This window comes from Bubalus bubalis, chromosome 11 (assembly GCF_019923935.1).
Source record: "Bubalus bubalis isolate 160015118507 breed Murrah chromosome 11, NDDB_SH_1, whole genome shotgun sequence".
NCBI classification, from domain to species: domain Eukaryota; kingdom Metazoa; phylum Chordata; class Mammalia; order Artiodactyla; family Bovidae; genus Bubalus; species Bubalus bubalis.
In genome coordinates, this window is record NC_059167.1 from 23752454 (window position 1) to 23771606 (window position 19153).

The 19153-nt window shown below is 45.3% G+C and overlaps 1 protein-coding gene across 2 annotated transcripts; it reads right to left on the bottom strand.

The window, feature by feature from the left end:
* Positions 1–9879: 9879 nt before the first annotated feature.
* Positions 9880–18644, bottom strand: RDH12 (retinol dehydrogenase 12). Of its 2 annotated transcripts, XM_006056172.4 has the most exons (7): positions 18409–18643; positions 16871–16989; positions 16231–16386; positions 15472–15576; positions 14532–14741; positions 11845–12034; positions 9880–10722 (listed from the first exon to the last, which is right to left on the bottom strand). In XM_006056172.4, the coding sequence occupies exons 1-7, from the start codon at positions 18474–18476 to the stop codon at positions 10620–10622; spliced, it is 951 nt and encodes a 316-aa protein (XP_006056234.1). In that variant the 5' UTR covers positions 18477–18643; the 3' UTR covers positions 9880–10619. The 2 variants fall into 2 exon arrangements, with proteins under 2 accessions (XP_006056234.1, XP_025151089.1); XM_025295304.3 differs by lacking the exon at positions 14532–14741 and having other exon boundaries at positions 18409–18644.
* Between the last annotated feature and the right edge of the window lie 509 nt (positions 18645–19153).

Consider the following 19153-nt stretch of genomic DNA (forward strand, 5'->3'; position numbering starts at 1 on the left):
ACAGAAAATCTATGTTGTTTCTCTGTTTTTAATATGTGCTGTGCTTAGGCGCTTCAGTAGTGTCCAACTCTTGGCAACCCCATGAACAGTAGCCCACCAGCCTTCTCTGTCCACGGGGATTCTCCAGGCAGGAATACTGGAGTGGGTTGCCATGCCCTCCTCCAGGGGATCTTCCCAACTCAGGGATCAAACCCAGATCTCCCACATTGCAGGCAGATTCTTTACCATCTGAGCCACCAGCGAAGCCTGTTTTATGTACAGTGGTGTATGTATATTAATTCCACACTCTTAATTCATCCCTCTCCCTCCCCTTTTCCCTTTGGCAACCATGGTGGTGGTTTAGTCACTAAGTCATGTCCGACTCTTGCAACCCCATGGACTGTAGCCTGCCAGGCTCCTCTGTCCATGAGATTCTCTAGGCAAGAATTCTAGAGTGGGTTGAATTTCCTTCTCCAGGGAGATCTTCCCGACCCAGAAATCCAACCTGGGTCCCCTGCATAGAAGGGAGATTCTTTATCAACTAAGCTACAAGGGAAGCATAGGTTGGCAACCATAGGTTTGTTTAAAACGACTATGTGTGAAAGTGGAGGAACCCAGCCTGTGAGCAAGTTTATTCCAGAACCATAGTCCCAGGTGTCTTGGTGGTTAAGAATCTGCCTGTCAGTGCAGGAGACACGGGTTCGATCCTCTGGATCGGGAAGATCTCCTGGAGAAGGAAATGGCAATCCACTCCAGTATTCTTGCCTGGAAAACCCCATGGACAGAGGAGCCTGGTGGGCTAGAGTCCATAGGATTGCACAGAGTCGGACATGACTGAGCATGCATGCACTAGGCCAAGATCAATGCCAGTGTATTGCCTAGATATGGCAGCTGGCATCAAAGCCTTGCAGCCCTAGCATGGCTTTGTTTCTTCCATTTACAGCCAGCTCCCTCTGATGTGCATAAAGGCCTCAAGCTCACCCCTCTTGCCTTAGTGTTTCCACTGCACTGCTTGACATTCACAGGAACACACAGGTGTGGCTCTCACCCTCCCAGCTATAATTGTCCCCAAAAGCAGCCCTGCATGCTTGCTTCCACATTCCGCGCGCCTGGTTTCTGATTTAAGTGTGTTCCTCCAGCCCGGAGGAGACATCCAGGGTCATCAACACCTGGTGTGCTCTCTGCCAGCCTTGTCTCCCACCCTTGCATGGTCTTTTCCTGTTGTTTTTCTTCTCTCTCCTCTTTTCCCCTTCATTCTTCACCAAGTATTTTCCACTGGACCCAATAGCCTATGAAGCAGAGATTAGAGGTCCCAGTAGTGAACATACATTGGTTGTATTCCCAGCATTCTCTACCCTGCTCATTCCCACTCCTACGTTTTTCCTTGAGGGACTTTGTTGCTTCCTCCACTTGTTAAGATTCCAGGTTCTAGACACGGACTATCTGGGCCCACTCTACCACTTACCAGGTATGTGAACTTTGGCAAGCTGCTTAACTTCTCTGTGCCTCATTAGTAAAACACGGAGATAACAATAATACCTACCCCAGGGGGTTATTGTGAGGATCAGTTCAGTTCAGTTCAGTCACTGGGTCATGTCCGGCATTTGTGAACCCATGAACCGCAGCACGCCAAGCCTCCCTGTCCATCACCAACTCTCGGAGTTCACTCAAACTCATGTCCATCAAGTCGGTGATGCCATCCAGCCATCTCATCCTCTGTCTTCCCCTTCTGCTCCTGCCCCTAAACCCTCCCAGCATCAGGGTCTTTTCCAATGAGTCAATCTTCACATGAGGTAGCCAAAGTATTAGAGTTTCAGCTTCAGCATCAGTCCTTCCAATAAACACCCTGGACTGGTCTCCTTTAGGATGGACTGGTTGGATCTCCTTGCAGTCCAAGGGACTCTCAAGAGTCTTCTCCAACACCACAGTTCAAAAGCATCAATTCTTCAGTGCTCAGCTTTCTTTATTGTCTAACTCTCACATCCATACATGACTACTGGAAAAATCATAGCCTTGACTAGATGGACATTTGTTGGCAAAGTAATATCTCTGCTTTTGAATATGCTATCTAGGTTGATCATAACTTTCCTTCCAAGGAGTAACGTCTTTTAATTTCATGCCTGCAATCACCATCTGCAGTGATTTTGGAGCCCAAAAAATAAAGTCTGATACTGTTTCCACTATTTCTCCATCTATTTCCCATGAAGTGATGGAACCAGATGCCATGATCTTAGTTTTCTGAATGTTGAGCTTTAAGCCAGGATAGCGAATCCTAAATATACAAAGGCTTTCTGTGAACTACTATTCTTTCCCACGGGTGAGATGGGGTGGGGTGAGGTGGAATGAACACTGGCTTCAGGGGTGGATAGTGATTAACCTAACATTTCCTGCAAATATGGGCTCAATAAAGGACAGAAATAGTAGGGACCTAACAGAAGCAGAAGATATTAAGAAGAGGTGACAAGAATACACAGAAGAACTGTACAAAAAAGATCTTCACGACCAAGATAATCACGATGGTGTGATCACTCACCTAGAGCCAGACATCCTGGAATGTGAAGTCAAGTGGGCCTTAGAAAGCATCACTACGAACAAAGCTAGTGGAGGTGATGGAATTCCAGTTGAGCTATTTCAAATCCTGAAAGATGATGCTGTGAAAGTGCTGCACTCAATATGCCAGCAAATTTGGAAAACTCAGCAGTGGCCACAGGACTGGAAAAAGTCAGTTTTCATTCCAATCCCAAAGAAAGGCAATACCAAAGAATGCTCAAACTGCCGCACAGTTGCACTCATCTCACATGCTAGTAAAATAATGTTCAAAATTCTCCAAGCCAGGCTTCAACAGTACATGAACTGTGAACTTTCAGATGTTCAAACTGGATTTAGAAAAGGCAGAAGAACCAGAGATCAAATTGCCAACATCTGCTGGATCATCAAAAAAAGCAAGAGAGTTCCAGAAAAACATCTATTTCTGCTTTATTGACTATGTCACAGCCTTTGACTGTGTGGATCACAACAACTGTGAAAAATTCTGAAAGAGATTAGAATACCAGACCACCTGATCTGCCTCTTGAGAAACCTATATGCAGGTTAGGAAGCAACAGTTAGAACTGGACATGGAACAACAGACTGGTTCCAAATTGCAAAAGGAGTATGTCAAGGCGGTATATATTGTCACCCTGCTTATTTAACTTCTATGCAGAGTACATCAAGATGGAGAAGCTCTATACAGTCAGCAAAAACAAGACTGGGAGCTGACTGTGGCTCAGATCATGAACTCCTTATTGCCAAATTCAGACTTAAATTGAAGAAAGTAGGGAAAACCACTAGATCATTCAGGTGTGACCTAAATCAAGTCCCTTATGATTATACAGTGGAAATGAGAAATAGATTTAAGGGACTAGATCTGATAGATAGAGTGCCTGATGAACTATGGATGAAGATTCGTGACATTGTACAGGAGACAGGGATCAAGACCATCCACATGGAAAAGAAATGCAAAAAAGCAAAATGGCTGTCTGGGGAGGCCTCACAAATAGCTGTGAAAGAAGAGAAGCGAAAAGCAAAGGAGAAATGGAAAGATATAAGCATCTGAATGCCGAGTTCCAAAGAATAGCAAGAAGAGATAAGAAAACCTTCCTCAGCAATCAATGCAAAGAAATAGAGGAAAACAACAGAATGGGAAAGACTAGAGATCTCTTCAAGAAAATTAGAGACACCAAGGGAACATTCCATGCAAAGATGGACTCGATAAAGGACAGAAATGGTATGGGCCTAACAGAAGCAGAAGATATTAAGAAGAGGTGGCAAGAATACACAGAAGAACTATACAAAAATATCTTCACGAGCAAGATAATCATGATGGTGTGATCACTCACCTAGAGCTAGACATCCTGGAATGTGAAGTCAAGTGGACCTTAGAAAGCATCACTATGAACAAAGCTAGTGGAGGTGATGGAATTCCGGTTGAGCTATTTCAAATCCTGAAAGATGATGGTGTGAAAGTGCTGCACTTAATATGCCAGCAAATTTGGAAAACTCAGCAGTGGCCACAGGACTGGAAAAGGTCAGTTTTCATTCCAATCCCAAAGAAAGGCAATGCCAATGAACACTCAAACTACCACACAATTGCACTCATCTCACATGCTAGTAAAATAATGCTCAAAATTCTCCAAGCCAGGCTTCAGCAATACGTGAACCATGAACTTCCAGATGTTCAAGCTGGTTTTAGAAAAGGCAGAGGGACCAGAGATCAAATTGCCAACATCTGCTGGATCATCAAAAAAGCAAGAGAGTTCCAGAAAAACATCTATTTCTGCTTTATTGACTATGTCACAGCCTTTGACTGTGTGGATCACAACAACTGTGAAAAATTCTGAAAGAGATTAGAATACCAGACCACCCGATCTGCCTCTTGAGAAACCTATATGCAGGTTAGGAAGCAACAGTTAGAACTGGACATGGAACAACAGACTGGTTCCAAATTGCAAAAGGAGTATGTCAAGGCTGTATATATTGTCACCCTGCTTATTTAACTTCTATGCAGAGTACATCATGAGAAATGCTGGGCTGGAGGAAGCACAAGCTGGAATCAAGATTGCTGGGAGAAATATCAATAACCTCAGATATGCAGATGACACCACCCTTATGGCAGAAAGTAAAGAGGAACTAAAAAGCCTCTTGATGAGAGTGAAAGAGGAGAGTGAAAAAGTTGGCTTAAAGCTCAACATTCAGAAAATGAAGATCATGGCATCTGGTTCCATCACTTCATGGGAAATAGATGGGGAGACAGTGGAAACAATGGCTGACTTTATTTTTGATTTCTGCAAAATCACTGCAGATGGTGATTGCAGCCATGAAATTAAAAGACACTTACTCCTTGGAAGAAAAGTTATGACCAACCTAGATAGCATATTCAAAAGCAGAGACATTACCTTGCCAACAAAGGTCCGTCTAGTCAAGGCTATGGTTTTTCCAGTAGTCATGTATGGATGTGAGAGTTGGACTGTGAAGAAAGCTGAATGCTGAAGAATTGATGCTTTTGAACTGCGGTGTTGGAGAAGACTCTTGAGAGTCCCTTGGACTGCAAGGAGATCCAACCAGTCCATTCTAAAGGAGATCAGTCCTGGGTGTTCTTTGGAAGGAATGATGCTAAAGCTGAAACTCCAGTACTTTGGCCACCTCATGCGAAGAGTTGACTCATTGGAAAAGACTCTGATGCTGGGAAGGATTGGGGGCAGGAGGAGAAGGGGACAACAGAGGATGAGATGGCTAGATGGCATCACTGATTCAATGGACATGAGTTTGAGTGAACTCTGGGAGTTGGTGATGGACAGGGAGGCCTGGCATGCTGCAATTCATGGGGTCGCAAAGAGTCAGACACGACTTAGCAACTGAACTGAACTAAACTGAGAGTACATCATGAGAAACGCTGGGCTGGAGGAAGCACAAGCTTGAATCAAGATTGCTGGGAGAAATATCAATAACCTCAGATATGCAGATGACACCACCCTTATGGCAGAGAGTGAAGAAGAACTAAAGAGCCTCTTGATGAAAGTGGAAGAGGAGAGTGAAAAAGTTTGTTTAAAGCTCAACATTCAGAAAACTAAGATCATGGTATCTGGTCCCATCACTTCATAGGAAATAGATGGAGAAACAGTGGAAACAGTGGCTGATTTTATTTTTGGGGGACTCCAAAATCACTGCAGATGGTACTGCAGCATGAAATTAAAAGACTCTTACTCCTTGGAAGGAAAGTTATGACCAACCTAGATAGCATATTCAAAAGCAGAGACATTACTTTGCTAACAAATGTCCGTCTAGTCAAGGCTATGATTTTTCCAGTAGTCATATATGGACGTGAGAGTTGGACTATAATGAAAGCTGAGCGTGGAAGAATTGATGCTTTTGAACTGTGGTGTTGGAGAAGACTCTTGAGAGTCCCTTGGACTGCAAGGAGATCTAACCAGTCCATCCTAAGGTAAATGAGTGCTGAATATTCATTGTAGGGACTCATGCTGAAGCTGAAACTCTAATACTTTGGCCACCCAATGGAAAGAGCTGACTTATTTGAAAAGACTCTGATGCTGGGAAAGATTGAAGGCGGGAGGAGAAGGGGATGACAGAGGATGAGATGGTTGGATGGCATCACTGACTCAATGGACAGGAGTTGGTGATGGACAGGGAGGCCTGGTGTGCTGCAGTTCATGGGGTCGCAATGAGTCGGACACAACTGAGCGACTGAACTGAATGGAATGAACATAGCTCATCCCTAGCCTTAGTGATGAGTTCAGGAGGGAAACCTGTATTCATCCCAGCCGGTGAAGCACAGGCAGACTTGCTGGGGCTTCTGCAAAGAAAATCTTCTTCTTTCTTCAGAAGAACCATTTCTCTTTCCCTGATTTGAACAAACCCACAGTAAAAACACATCTGTGAGACAACCAGGGGAACTAAAACTCTGAGTATTATTGATAAATGAGATTCAGGAATTGTTAATGTTGTTAGGAGTGATAATGGTATTGTCGCTTTGTAAAACACGGAGGTTATGGAGATAAGCACATTACAGTCTTTATGGGTGAATATTTGATGTCTGGAATGTGTTTCAAAGGGCTTCCCTGGTGGCTTGATGGTAAAGAATCTGCCTGCAATGTAGGAGACCTGGGTTCAATCCCTGGATCAGGAAAATCCCCTGGAGGAGAGCATGGCAACACACTCCACTATTCTTTTCTGGAGAATCTCCTGGACAGAGAAGCCTGACGGGCTTTAGTCCATGGGTTCGCACAGAGCCAGACACGACTGAGTGACTAAGCAGCAGTATGTGCTTTAAAATATCTACCCAACTCTCCCCCAACCCCCAGCCCCCACCCCCAACACCAAAAAATGTCAAGAGGAAATAGATGAAACAGGATTGACAAAATGTTAACACTGTTAAAGCTGGATGATAGGTAGGTACCTGGACATTCACAAAACTATTTGCCTCGTTGTTTAGTCACTCAGTCATGTCCAACTCTTTGCGACCCCATGGACTATAGCCCACCAGGCTCCTCTGTCCATGGAATTTTCCAGGCAAGAATACTGGAAAAGTGAAAGTGAAAGTGAAATCGCTCAGTCGTGTCTGACTCTTTGCAACCCCATGGATGATAGCCCACCAGGCTCCCCTGTCCATGGAATTTCCCAGGCAAGAATACTGGAGTAGATTGCCAATTCCTTCTCCAGGGGATCTTCCCAACCCAGGGATCAAACCTGTGTTTCCTGCATTGGCAGGCAGATTCTTTACCACTGAGCCACCAGGGAAGTCCACTATTTGCTTTACTTTCATCTATTTGAAAACATCCTTAGTAAAATAGTTTTTTGCTTCCTTGTTTTTTTTTTTTTTGTAATATATTTTATTTATCTTTGACTGCCTTAGGTCTTTTTTGCTGCATGCAAACTTTCTCTAGTTGAAGCCAGTGGGGGCTGTTCTTCACTGCGATGTGCAGTCTTCTCATTACAGTGGGTTTTCTTGTTGTGGAGCACCAGCTCTAGGGCATGGGCTCCATATTTGGGGCACATGGGCCTAGTTGCTCCACAGCATGTGGAATCTTCTGGGACCAGGGATTGAACCCGTGTCCCCTGCATTTTCAGGTGGATTCTTAACCACTAGCCCTGCAGGGAAGTCCTGCTTGTCTGTTTTTTAAGTCTGCCTGCTGTGGAGAGAAAGGGCACTTTTGTCACCATATGCCCTTTTTTGCTGCTGCTGCTAAGTCGCTTCAGTCGTGTCCGACTCTGTGCGACCCCATAGACGGCAGCCCACCAGGCTCCCCCATCCCTGGGATTCTCCAGGCAAGAACATTGGAGTGGGTTGCCCTTTCCTTCTCCAATGTATGAAAGTGAAAAGTGAAAGTGAAGTCGCTCAGATCAGATCAGATCAGTCGCTCAGTCGTGTCTGACTCTTTGCGATCCCATGAATCGCAGCACGCCAGGCCTCCCTGTCCATCACCAACTCCCGGAGTTCACTCAGACTCAACGTCCATTGAGTCAGTGATGCCATCCAGCCATCTCATCCTCTGTTGTCCCCTTCTCCTCTTGCCCCCAATCCCTCCCAGCATCAGAGTCTTTTCCAATGAGTCAACTCTTCGCATGAGGTGGCCAAAGTACTGGAGTTTCAGCTTTAGTATCAGTCCTTCCAAAGAAATCCCAGGGCTGATCTCCTTCAGAATGGACTGGTTGGATCTCCTTGCAGTCCAAGGGACTCTCCAGAGTCTTCTCCAACACCACAGTTCAAAAGCATCAATTCTTCAGCATTCAGCCTTCTTCACAGTCCAACTCTCACATCCATACATGACCACAGGAAAAACCATAGCCTTGACTAGACGGACCTTTGTTGGCAAAGTAATGTCTCTGCTTTTGAATATGCTATCTAGGTTGGTCATAACTTTCCATCCAAGGAGTAAGCGTCTTTTAATTTCATGGCTGCAGTCACCATCTGCAGTGATTTTAGAGCCCAGAAAAATAAAGTCTGACACTGTTTCCCCATCTATTTCTCATGAAGTGATGGGACCGGATACCATGATCTCAAAAATGACAGAATGATCTCTGTTCGTTTCCAAGGCAAACCATTCAATATCACAGTAATCCAAGTCTATGCCCCAACCAGTAACACTGAAGAAGCTGAAGTTGAACGGTTCTATGAAGACCTACAAGACCTTTTAGAACTAACACCCTAAAAAGATGTCCTTTTCATTATAGGGGACTGGAATGCAAAAGTAGGAAGTTAAGAAACACCTGGAGTAACAGGCAAATTTGGCCTTGGAATACGGAATGAAGCAGGGCAAAGACTAATAGAGTTTTGCCAAGAAAATGCACTGGTCATAACAAACACCCTCTTCCAACAACACAAGAGAAGACTCTACACGTGGACATCACCAGATGGTCAACACAGAAATCAGATTGATTATATTCTTTGCAGCCAAAGATGAAGAAGTTCTGTATAGTCAGCAAAAACAAAACCAGGAGCTGACTGTGGCTCAGACCATGAACTTCTTATTGCCAAATTCAGACTTAAATTGAAGAAAGTAGGGAAAACCACTAGACCATTCAGGTATGACCTAAATCAAATCCCTTATGATTATACAGTGGAAGTGAGAACTAGATTTAAGGGCCTAGATCTGATAGATAGAGTACCTGATGAACTATGGAATGAGGTTCGTGACATTGTACAAGGAGACAGGGATCAAGACCATCCCCATGGAAAAGAAATGCAAAAAAGCAAAATGACTGTCTGGGGAGGCCTTACAAATAGCTGTGAAGTCGCTCAGTCGTGTCCAACTCTTCGCGACCCCATGGACTGCAGCCTACCAGGCTCCTCCGTCCGTGGGATTTTCCAGGCAAGAGTACTGGAGTGGGGTGCCATTGCCTTCTCCAATATGCCCTTTGGATACGTTCAAACTGGAAGCAATAACATAATTTCTTGGGTCAATTGACTTAAAAATTTGGCATCTCTCTGTCTCTTATTGGTGACCTTCAGCACTTAAGGCAAGGAGCAGGTCACCCAGGGCCACAGTAGACGAGAACAGGGAGGCCAGAAGAGAAGAGATCTATGGTTTTAATTAGAGGGTTTATCAGAGCTTGATTTTTCTGTCTTATGTATCAAATTAAATGAAGTCCTCTCTGACCTTGATCTATAGTGAAGCTATAGTGAAGCTCAGCATCTGTATAATTTAAATCACTCCTACCACTTCTTAAATAGTAAAATGTGAGAGCTGAAAGAAACTTGAGAAAACACCCAACTGAACCATCTTATTCTGTACCTAGAGGACATATTATAAGAAGATTATGGGTCAGTGGGTAAGAAAGTGAACTATTACTCATTGAAGTTGGTTTCATTTCTCCCTTGCTACCCTGAAAGAATAAATAAGGCAATAAGATGAATACACAGTCTTTATTTTCTCTAAAATTGAGGCAAAGGCAACTCTTTAGGAAAAGAAACCATCTACATGATTGAAAATGGGAAGGTCCAAACTTATACAACGTTATGTGTCAATTATATCTCAGTAGAGCTGAGAAAATTGTTTTTAATTAAAAAAAAAAAAACTACTGGAAAGAGAGAACAGGCTCCTGTGCCTTTACACTGGAGCCTTTACACTATGGCTCCAGGATGCTCAGAGGAAGGAAATAAAGTCAGCCAAGGTTGAGCCAAGATCCTCCTGAGTTGGTCCAGACTCCAGACTAGCGTTACAAAGAGGAAAGAGATCAGTCAATAGTCTTTGAGCCTATAGATCCTAGAAAGATGTAACACTGATGTTCATCCCCTCAGCTGAGTGTGGTGACTGGCATTCCTGGTCTTGGTGAGGAAACTGACCCAGTTTCCCAGGTTCTTCTGCCATTCTCATGCCCAGCCTGACATCTGCCCCATTCTCTTGGCCCAAGAGTCTCTGTAAGTCTTGGAGAAGAGTGCTTTGTAGGTGTGACCATCTTATGCCATGAGCTAGCCTCATGAGAGTGTTGGGTGTGCAAAGATTTCTAGAAGGGCCGGGAGTATCACAGCAGGCCAGGGCTCACTACAGCAGCCTGCCAGGACAAGCCTGCAGGGTAGGCCTTCTTGGTCCCCGTTTCTCATGGTGTGAACTCGGCCTGATACAACCGTGCGTCTTCCACCAGGTCTACTCCTGCTGGATTCCCAGAAGCTCACAGCTGACGTTCCACAGGCGCTCAGCCGTTTTGTTGTTCCGGGCCCTGGGCGACACCCAGGTCTTCTTGCAGTCACTGGAGGGCAGAGAAAGAGAGTGAATATCCAGGTGTGAAAATGGACAGTCCGGAAAAGTTCACGTCCTCTTCCTTGGAATAGATTTCTAACTGTATAAAATATATTAGATAAAAAAGAAACTAACTGTACTAAAATGCAATTTTAAAATATTTTGGGTTTTGTATTGACTTTTCAAAAATTTTTATTTTCTTGGTGTCGAGTTGATTTACAGTGTTGTGTTAGGCACAGGTGTGCAGCAAAGTGATTCAGTTAGACATGTATATATCTTCATTCTTTTTTAGGTTCTTCTCTCATAAAAGTTATCACGGAATACTGAGTAGCTTTCCCTGTGCCATATAATAGGTCCTTGTTGGTTATCTGTCTTATATACAGCATAAAATATTTTAAAAACAAATGTATAGCAGAGTAACATGTTCATGTCACTTTGCAGTGGTTTCAGGGACCACTATTCAAAGGTCCACTATTTCAGAGACCACAGAATGTCACTTCTGCTCACCAATCCTTTGAAATCTGGTGGTGATCAGACCCCAGGCTAGCTCATCTAGTAGACAACAAAATGTCTATTCTTACATTCCATCAGTTAATGCCAATCTCGGCATCTTTGGGAGACAGAGTTCACGCTGGGAAGCAGTGGCTTTGCCCTGGAGCTTTGTGCTATGTGCTATTTAAAAATTCATGAAGGAAGTCAGCCAAAAGCTTCAGCGAAAAGAAAAAGGCTCTGCAAAGCTTACCTGGAAATGTGGCCCACAGGCTTCAAACCGAGCCATGAAACCAACCCTTGTTGTTGTTGTAGAAACCAGTTCTTGCCAAGTTTCAAAGCTTTTGTTTAGTCACTAGGTCATGTCTGACTCTGTTGAGACCCTATGGACTGTAGCCTGCCAGGCTTCATGGGATTTTCCAGGCCAGAATACTGGAGTGGGTTGCCATTTCCTTCTCCAGGGAATCTTCCTAGCCTGGGGATTGAACCTACGTTTCCTGCATTGGCAGGCAGGTTCTTTCCCACTGAGCCACCAGGGAAGCCTATGTATCAAATCTAAGCTTCCTTTAAAAAGTAAAAGTACTTGGTTTACTGGCCCAGCCTGAATCTGGATTCCCCCGGCAGGCACACAGCTGCTACTCACCTGAAGTACTTGCCGCTCAGAGGCTCCAGGCCCTCAGCCAGCGCACAGTGCAGGCTGGTCTGGGCCCCCTCCCATGTTGTCTTGAGGAAGGGGGAGAAGAGCCGCCAAAGCAGGCACAGCAGGAAGGAGTGTCGGACCAACTCGGAGCGGACGATGCCTGGGTGCACTGCATAGGTGGTGACTCCCGTGCCTAGGGCAAAGAGGGCACAGTTAGACCAGAGACACACTCCCAGGCCAGGAAAACAGCTCACCCCCTGCACCAACATGCACAAGTGACAAGAAGAGCCTCGGGAACCCCTGTGTTCCAAAGACACCACTTCTAGCCAGGTGGAGGTGGTGGTGGTGGTTTAGCCACTAAGTCGCCAGGTAGAAGCTCACAAGTAATTCATTGATGTTATCCAGAAAGATCTATAACTTTCTCAGCCTTCTATGCGCCAGATGGAATGCTTGGTTGAAGGTCCTTCTATTTCAGTGTCATCTTTTCTTTTGAAGATTCTTTTATGTGGACTGATTTTAAAGTCTTTAATTTGTTACAATATTGATTCTGTTTTATATTTTGGTGTTTGGGCCATGAAGCCTATGAAATCTTACCTCCCAACCAGCAATCAGATCCATACCGCCTGCACTGGGAGGTGAAGTCCCTGGACCACCAGGGAAGTCCCTGTTTCAGTGTTATCTTAATCTTTGGCTTAAATGGTATCTTTGGAATTTCTATAGGAGGGTCTCAGGGGTAACAATTCTGTTAGAAGGTAGGAAGCTAGGACCTTGTTGTAAACTGCATTTGCCAGGCAAACACATTTGATGAAGTATATAGGTTGAGGGGTGTTGATGGATATGATGGGGGCTACTGACAGGCCCCTAAGACACCCCTGCTACCTCTACTGTCTTCAGTATTTATTACATCCAAGGGCTGTGCCAGATATTTTACATGTTATCTCATTTGACTCTCAAAGAGGTTCATGAGGTAAGCAATACTAAGAAGCCCACTTATAGCTAAGAAAATTGAGTTCTCATCAGACAGGTTAAGGAAATTGCCCAAGGTCCCACCTAGCAGGTTGCAGAGCTAAGGTCTGAACCCTGATGTAGAGCAAAGAGCATGGACTTCCAAGTGGCCTGGATTTGAATCCTGTCTCATTTAGGAATAATATATCCTGCTTGGGAAAGTTTCTTAAGGTATCTGTGCTCATTTCTTTCTTTGTAGGGAGGGGAAAAACAATAGCATTTACCTCATAGGAATATTGTATTAAATGAGTAAAGACATCAATAGTACATGGCATACACAAACTCTCAATTATTGTTGTCATTATTAGTATTTTTTAACTTTTTATTTTATATTGGAGTATAGCTGATTAACAATGTTGTGATAGTTTCAGATGGACAGCAAAGGGACTCAGCCATACATACACATGTATCCATCTCCCCCAAGCTCCCCTCCTACCCAGGCCACCATATGACATTGAACAGAGTTACCCGATTCTTCTACTTTCTGCATTCTGATAGTAAATACCACTTCCCCCAAACTCTGGCTTATTCACTAGAGCAAATGGTCCTCTAGATTCAAAGATATCAAAGTCAACAGCTCAACAAAAACTCCAGGGGAGTTTTTGAATCATAGGATTAAGAGTGGCCTCACCTCCCCTTACAGCTGAAGGGATGAAGTCAAGGGAGATTAAAGGGACATGTTTGCATATACACGTGGCTCTGCATATGGCAGAGCAAAAACTCAGACCCAAGTATCTGAGACCCTGACTCCAGGCAGCAAGTGGCCGCTCTGTATCTCAGCTCACCATGTGAACCTCAGCAGAAGGCCCAGTAAAGGAAGCAACCTGACTTAAATCACAGTCCCCACATTCCAGTCCTTGTCCTTCACTTGCTGTATAATCTTGGGCCGGCCACTTCTCTGAATCTCAGTGCGGACCCATAAAACAGTAAAAATAATACCTATTCTGCCTGTTGCAAGAGGTTGTCATAAAAAAATCAGATGAGGGCTTCCCTGGTGGCTCAGTGGTAACGAATTTGCCTGCCAATACAGGAAACATGAGTTCGATCCCTGATCCAGCAGGATCCTTTATGCTGTGAAGCAACTAGGCTTGTGCACCACAACTATTGATCCTGTGCTCTGGAGCCCAGGAGCCGCAACTATGGAGCCCATGCGCCCCAACTACTGAAGCCTGCGTGCGCTAGAACCCACGCTCTGCAACAAAAGAAGCCACCGCAATGAGAAGCCTGCATGCTGCAACTAGGGAGTAGCCCCTACTCTCCGCAACTAGAGAAAAGCCCTCACAGCAATGAAGACCCAGCACAGTCACAATAAATAAAATTATTTTAAAAATCAGATGAGATTATAAATATGAAATACTGGGTTGACCAAAAAGTCCATTCAGGTTTTTCTGTAAGATGTTATGGAAAAACCCAAATGAGCTTTTTGGCCAACCCAATAAGATGTAACAAAACACATCAGGTTTATAGGTTTTCCTGACCCCTGTTCAATTTTAACAGTCCTTCCCAAGGGCAAGGACTCTGTTTTATAACCTCATTCATTTTTCACTCTGTTTGTAACCTCATTCTCCTTAGTGCACTGACATGTGCATGCTTGACATTCTGACTTCAGAAGTTTCTGCCAACTTCGAAACTGGGCTGAGCCCACGCTTTTGCCGTCTTAACTCTGGCCCTTTCTCTAGACTCACCTTTGAGCCTCTTGGCCAACTCGCGAGTGAAGAGCACATTGGCCAGCTTGCTGTGGCAATAAGCGAAACCCCAGTTGTAGTACTTCTCACCCTGGAGATCATGGAAGCGAATCTTGCCAATATGGTGGACCACGGACGACAGGTTCACCACCCGTGCAGGGGCGGACTCCTTCAGCCGCCCCAGGAGCAAGTGGGTGAGAAGGAAGTGACCTGTGAGGAGAGCCAGTGCGGGGGAATGTAAGAGTGGACTGGCAGCCTGGGCCTGGGTGTGAGAGCTGGCGTATGACAGGACTTTAGCACCAGCTCACTCTCTTCTGGATGTGAACACGTTGATACAATGAGCAACTTAGCACTAGTGGTCAGTCAGTCTGAGTTAGTGGAGTTCTCAAGGCAAGGGCCAGAGCTGGACTGTAGGTAAGGCAATACAGATGTAATCTGTAGTTATTTCTACCTTTGCCCTTGCCCCAGTGAGGGGCAACTGTGAGCTTTGGACATCTCCCCTCTAGCTGTGATCACACAGCTGTGACCATGGACTAAGGAAGGATGAAATATTCAGGGAAAATAACACGTGCTTATGATCAGAGAACATGCTCCATGATACCCTCATGAAAGCCATCGCCTTGAACTCTGAACCATAACCTCTCTCATACCTCAAGTCTCAAAGGTCTGCCTCCTCCATGGACCAACCCTTGGTTTACTTGTTACAGTAACTGACCCCCTGCAGCCAAAGATCCCTGCACCCCCACATCTGGCCCTGCCTGGCAAGTCTTCATTACCATAGTTCCCTTCAAGAATGACATTCTTCTTCCTGGTATCTCCTAATTTGGGGGGTTTTGTAATGGTGTGAGTAAGAGGAGCTCACTTTTTTGTACTGGTTAGGAGAGAGATAATGAAGGAAAAACCAGTATGCCTTGCTTTTCAGTCACTCAAAGATACTCACCCAGGTGGTTGACTGCCAAGTGGGTTTCAAAACCATCAGCTGTTTTGGAATATGGGCACAGCATCACTCCTGCATTGTTGATCAGAATATGAAGCTGCTTTTCCTCTAAAGAGCACAGCCAAAGAGACCATGTGGTTAGCTGCCTGTCCCACTTCTGAGTGTTTGTTCCTTGCCTTTGGGCCTATCTCAGTGATATTCTGTAACCGCTGTCACTGGGTTTCTAATTTTGGTTGCTGTTGTCTTCCCGGACACCATTCATCCATTCATTCAGCAAATGTGTATTCAGTTACTGACTCAGGGCTGGGCTAGGTACTGGGCACACAGTGGTAAATAAGACAGAGATGGTCCCTGTCCTTCATAGATTTCATAGTTCTTGATGGGAGATGGTCATTTTCCAAGATACAGAAGAATATTAGCAGCAACACAACCTCCTCTAGTGCCTGTGCCAACAGAATGCTGATTCTCAGAATCAAAGAAGAGCGTGGCATCAGGACCACACCACGATGCCAAGGTGCAAGCCCAGACAGGGAGCTGACACCTCCAACATCCCCACTTCTGAGGCGAGAGAATGATAAGGATCCTGCCCAACCTGTCCACCCGCTGTCCCTGTGCCAGTTCCCTGCCCTGCTAGTTCACGCGGCAGAACCTGTCCAGTGGGATCCATGATGGTTCTGATTTTACAGTCAGAGATGGTCCAGGGTGGAGCAGCCACTCCCACACCCAGCTTTCTGCCTTTCTAGCCACCTACGGGGGCCTCACCTGCCAGGAAGCCCTCAGCAAAGGCTCGGATGGATTTGGTATCAGATAGGTCCAGTTTCCGTACCAGCACCTGGGAGTTCTTTGTATCAGCTTGGATTTCACTGGCAGCAGACTCCCCCTTCAGTACATCTCGACAGGCAATGTATACCCGGGCTCCTAGGGCCAAAACAAACAGAGGACTACAAGTTCAGAGTCTGGGCTGAAGAAGAGTCTAGTAAGTGAGTTCAGGACTGGTGGGCAGAGCACTCCCCCTCACCATTCTTAAAACAATGAGTGGCTATATTGTCACTTCTGGATTCTCTTTGCTATCAGCTTCAGCCCAGGCTGGGAACCCTGATTTTTACAACCCTGGTTTTATATTTACTGTAGCTAAGGACCTCCTTTTAGAATAACCAACCTGACCAATATTATATGCAGGCATCACTGTTTTCCTTACTTTATATAATAAGGAAGGGGCAGGCAGGAAGGAAGGTTTCAGGCCATAGAGTAAGTTGGTGTCCCAGCTGGACTTGAACCCCAGGATCCTTGAGCTCCTGGCCACAACCTCCAAGCCCAGGAGGAAAGATAAGGGAATGTGAGCAGAGTTCCTAGCAAGAAAGGCAGGAGGTCCTGCCCTGTGGAGATGAAGGGAAAGACTTGCCTCTGCGAGCAAGCTCTCTGGCTGTCTCCTTGCCGATGCCTGTGTTGGCGCCGGTGATCACCACCACCTTCCCAGAAAGCTGCACATCTGTTCTACAAACCCCGCCAGCGAAGAACTTCCTATAGGCAAAGGAAACAAAACATTTATGCACCATCTTTTCTAACCCCAGAAGGAGATTCATAAAACCCACCTGCCCTCAAAGAGGGATTTCTTTGCATTGTGTCAGGAGATTTAAAGCAGCTAATCTTCAGGGGACAGCATTGTCCCAGTGAGCAAGACAGCCTCCTGCTTATCAGCTCAGGTGGGGAGGTCATGTGCCTGGAAGCTACAAATGATCATAAGAGCAAATAAAATCAATTCTCTTGAGCCAGAGCCAATGGAGACCTTCCTTGTTAGATAACAAAGATATCTTGCTCTTAACTCTAGAGGTTCTCAGAGGTCAGATTCCTCCTCTAACCTGTGCCACAAACATGAGAGGGGTGGGCATTCGTGCAATCAGTGGTCCTGAGCCCTCGGTCTCCAATAAGCATCAGTGGTGAGTAACTGATGAACAGCACCTCCAGGCGTCCCATATGTAAACATGGCCCTTGGGTTGCCTTGCCAGTTTTAAGAGAGCCAGAATATTCTGCCATCTTATTAGAAATTTCATTCTAGCCGTCTGCACAGAGAGGAAAACCTCCCTTGCTCAGACCTCTGTGCGAAGAGCATTCTTTTACATAGAGTTGACCTGACAATTTCCCCAAAATAGGACAGGAAGGAACAGACTTGACATGACCTGAACATCATCCAGCTGCCAAGCACTAAGCCAGGCTCTTTCCAAGGGAATTTAATTCAGTCATTCTGTTATTATCCCCATATTACAATGGAGAAAGCTGAGGCTTGAAGAAGTTCACTTGCTAACAGTGGTAAAACTGGAATCTGAACCCAGGTTTCTCTGCCAGGACCTAGAGTAATACTTTGTCCTTGATATGTCCCTTTAACCTTCTTGGCCATCAGCAATTTAAAAATTCTCTAGTCAGAACACACATTTCTCTGACATCCCCAGAAATCTTACAGCAAAATAGCCATCCCCAAACATTACCTGTCAGTAGTTGCAAAGTGGGGAGAGTTCATTTCCTTCCCAAGATGCCTGGTACTTAACAATGAGTCCCTTGGTAATGCAGCAAGCCCACCTTGACTGGGGATACTGAAGAAAGGGAGGTCTTCAGAGGAACCCAAGGGAGTAGAATGAAAGAGCAAGGGCTCCCCCATAAGATGGCTTTCAAGCTACTTACTAGAGTCATCCATGCAGCCTTTCACTAGCTTCAGAATTCAAACCTGCCTCTCCTCTCCCAGCCCCAGGTGCTTCCTTCTCATCTTCCACCATGGTATTCATAACCATCTCCTTCCTTCGTGCTTTTTCTGCCTTGACTTTCTCTCCCTTGGCCTCCATCCCTTTCTCCTCCTTCAGCAGCTGAGAACTCATCTCCTTACAAGCTCCATGGCTCCCAACTTAGGGCTTTGTAAACTATTCAATGAATTACTGAATTAAGACAAACCTGATGGATGGAGCGATCAAATACAGGAAAGAAAGGAAGGAGGTAAGCAGTCCCAAGACAACCAGCATCTTTTCAATTTCTTTAGTTGCTGCTGCTTCAGCAAGAGCAACTTCTACTCCAACTCTGGCTCAGGCTCCTCCTGGTCTGGCTCCAACTCTTGGCTGCTTCTTGCTGCTTCTCTCTCCTCCAGCTCCTCTCGCTCCTGGGTGCTCAGCAACAGCCTGGCTCTGAGCGTAGCCCAGAATCCTATTTAAATCCGAGAGCTGTCAGAGCACAGCCTGCTGGGAGATGTAGTCCTGGGGGAGGAGGACAGAGAAAAGAGCAGAGCCTCACATTAGCAAAGAGAATGAGGGCAGATGGAGAACAGCCCCCTAACTTTCCCATCCTCAATCATTTCTCTTATCTAGGGGGTCTAATCTCTCAACCACCCCCAGCTCCACACCTGCAAAATAGAATATTTTTAACTTTAGCAACAGATCCCATGATATTTGAAATACAGTATGATTAAAATAGACAAAAAAGAAACCCCCAGGAGAACGATGAGAGAATTCAGGAGAGTGGTTTCCCTTGATGGGGAAGGGGTATAGATTGGGGCGGAGCATGTTAGGATCTTCTGGTGGGGGGTGCTGGGAGTGTTCTGTTCTTTGAGGTGGCTGCTGTTACACAGGTGTGCTCACTTTGTGAAAATTCACTGAGTCATGCACTTGATCTGTGCACTTGGTGGGTTTTTAATTTTTTTTTAATT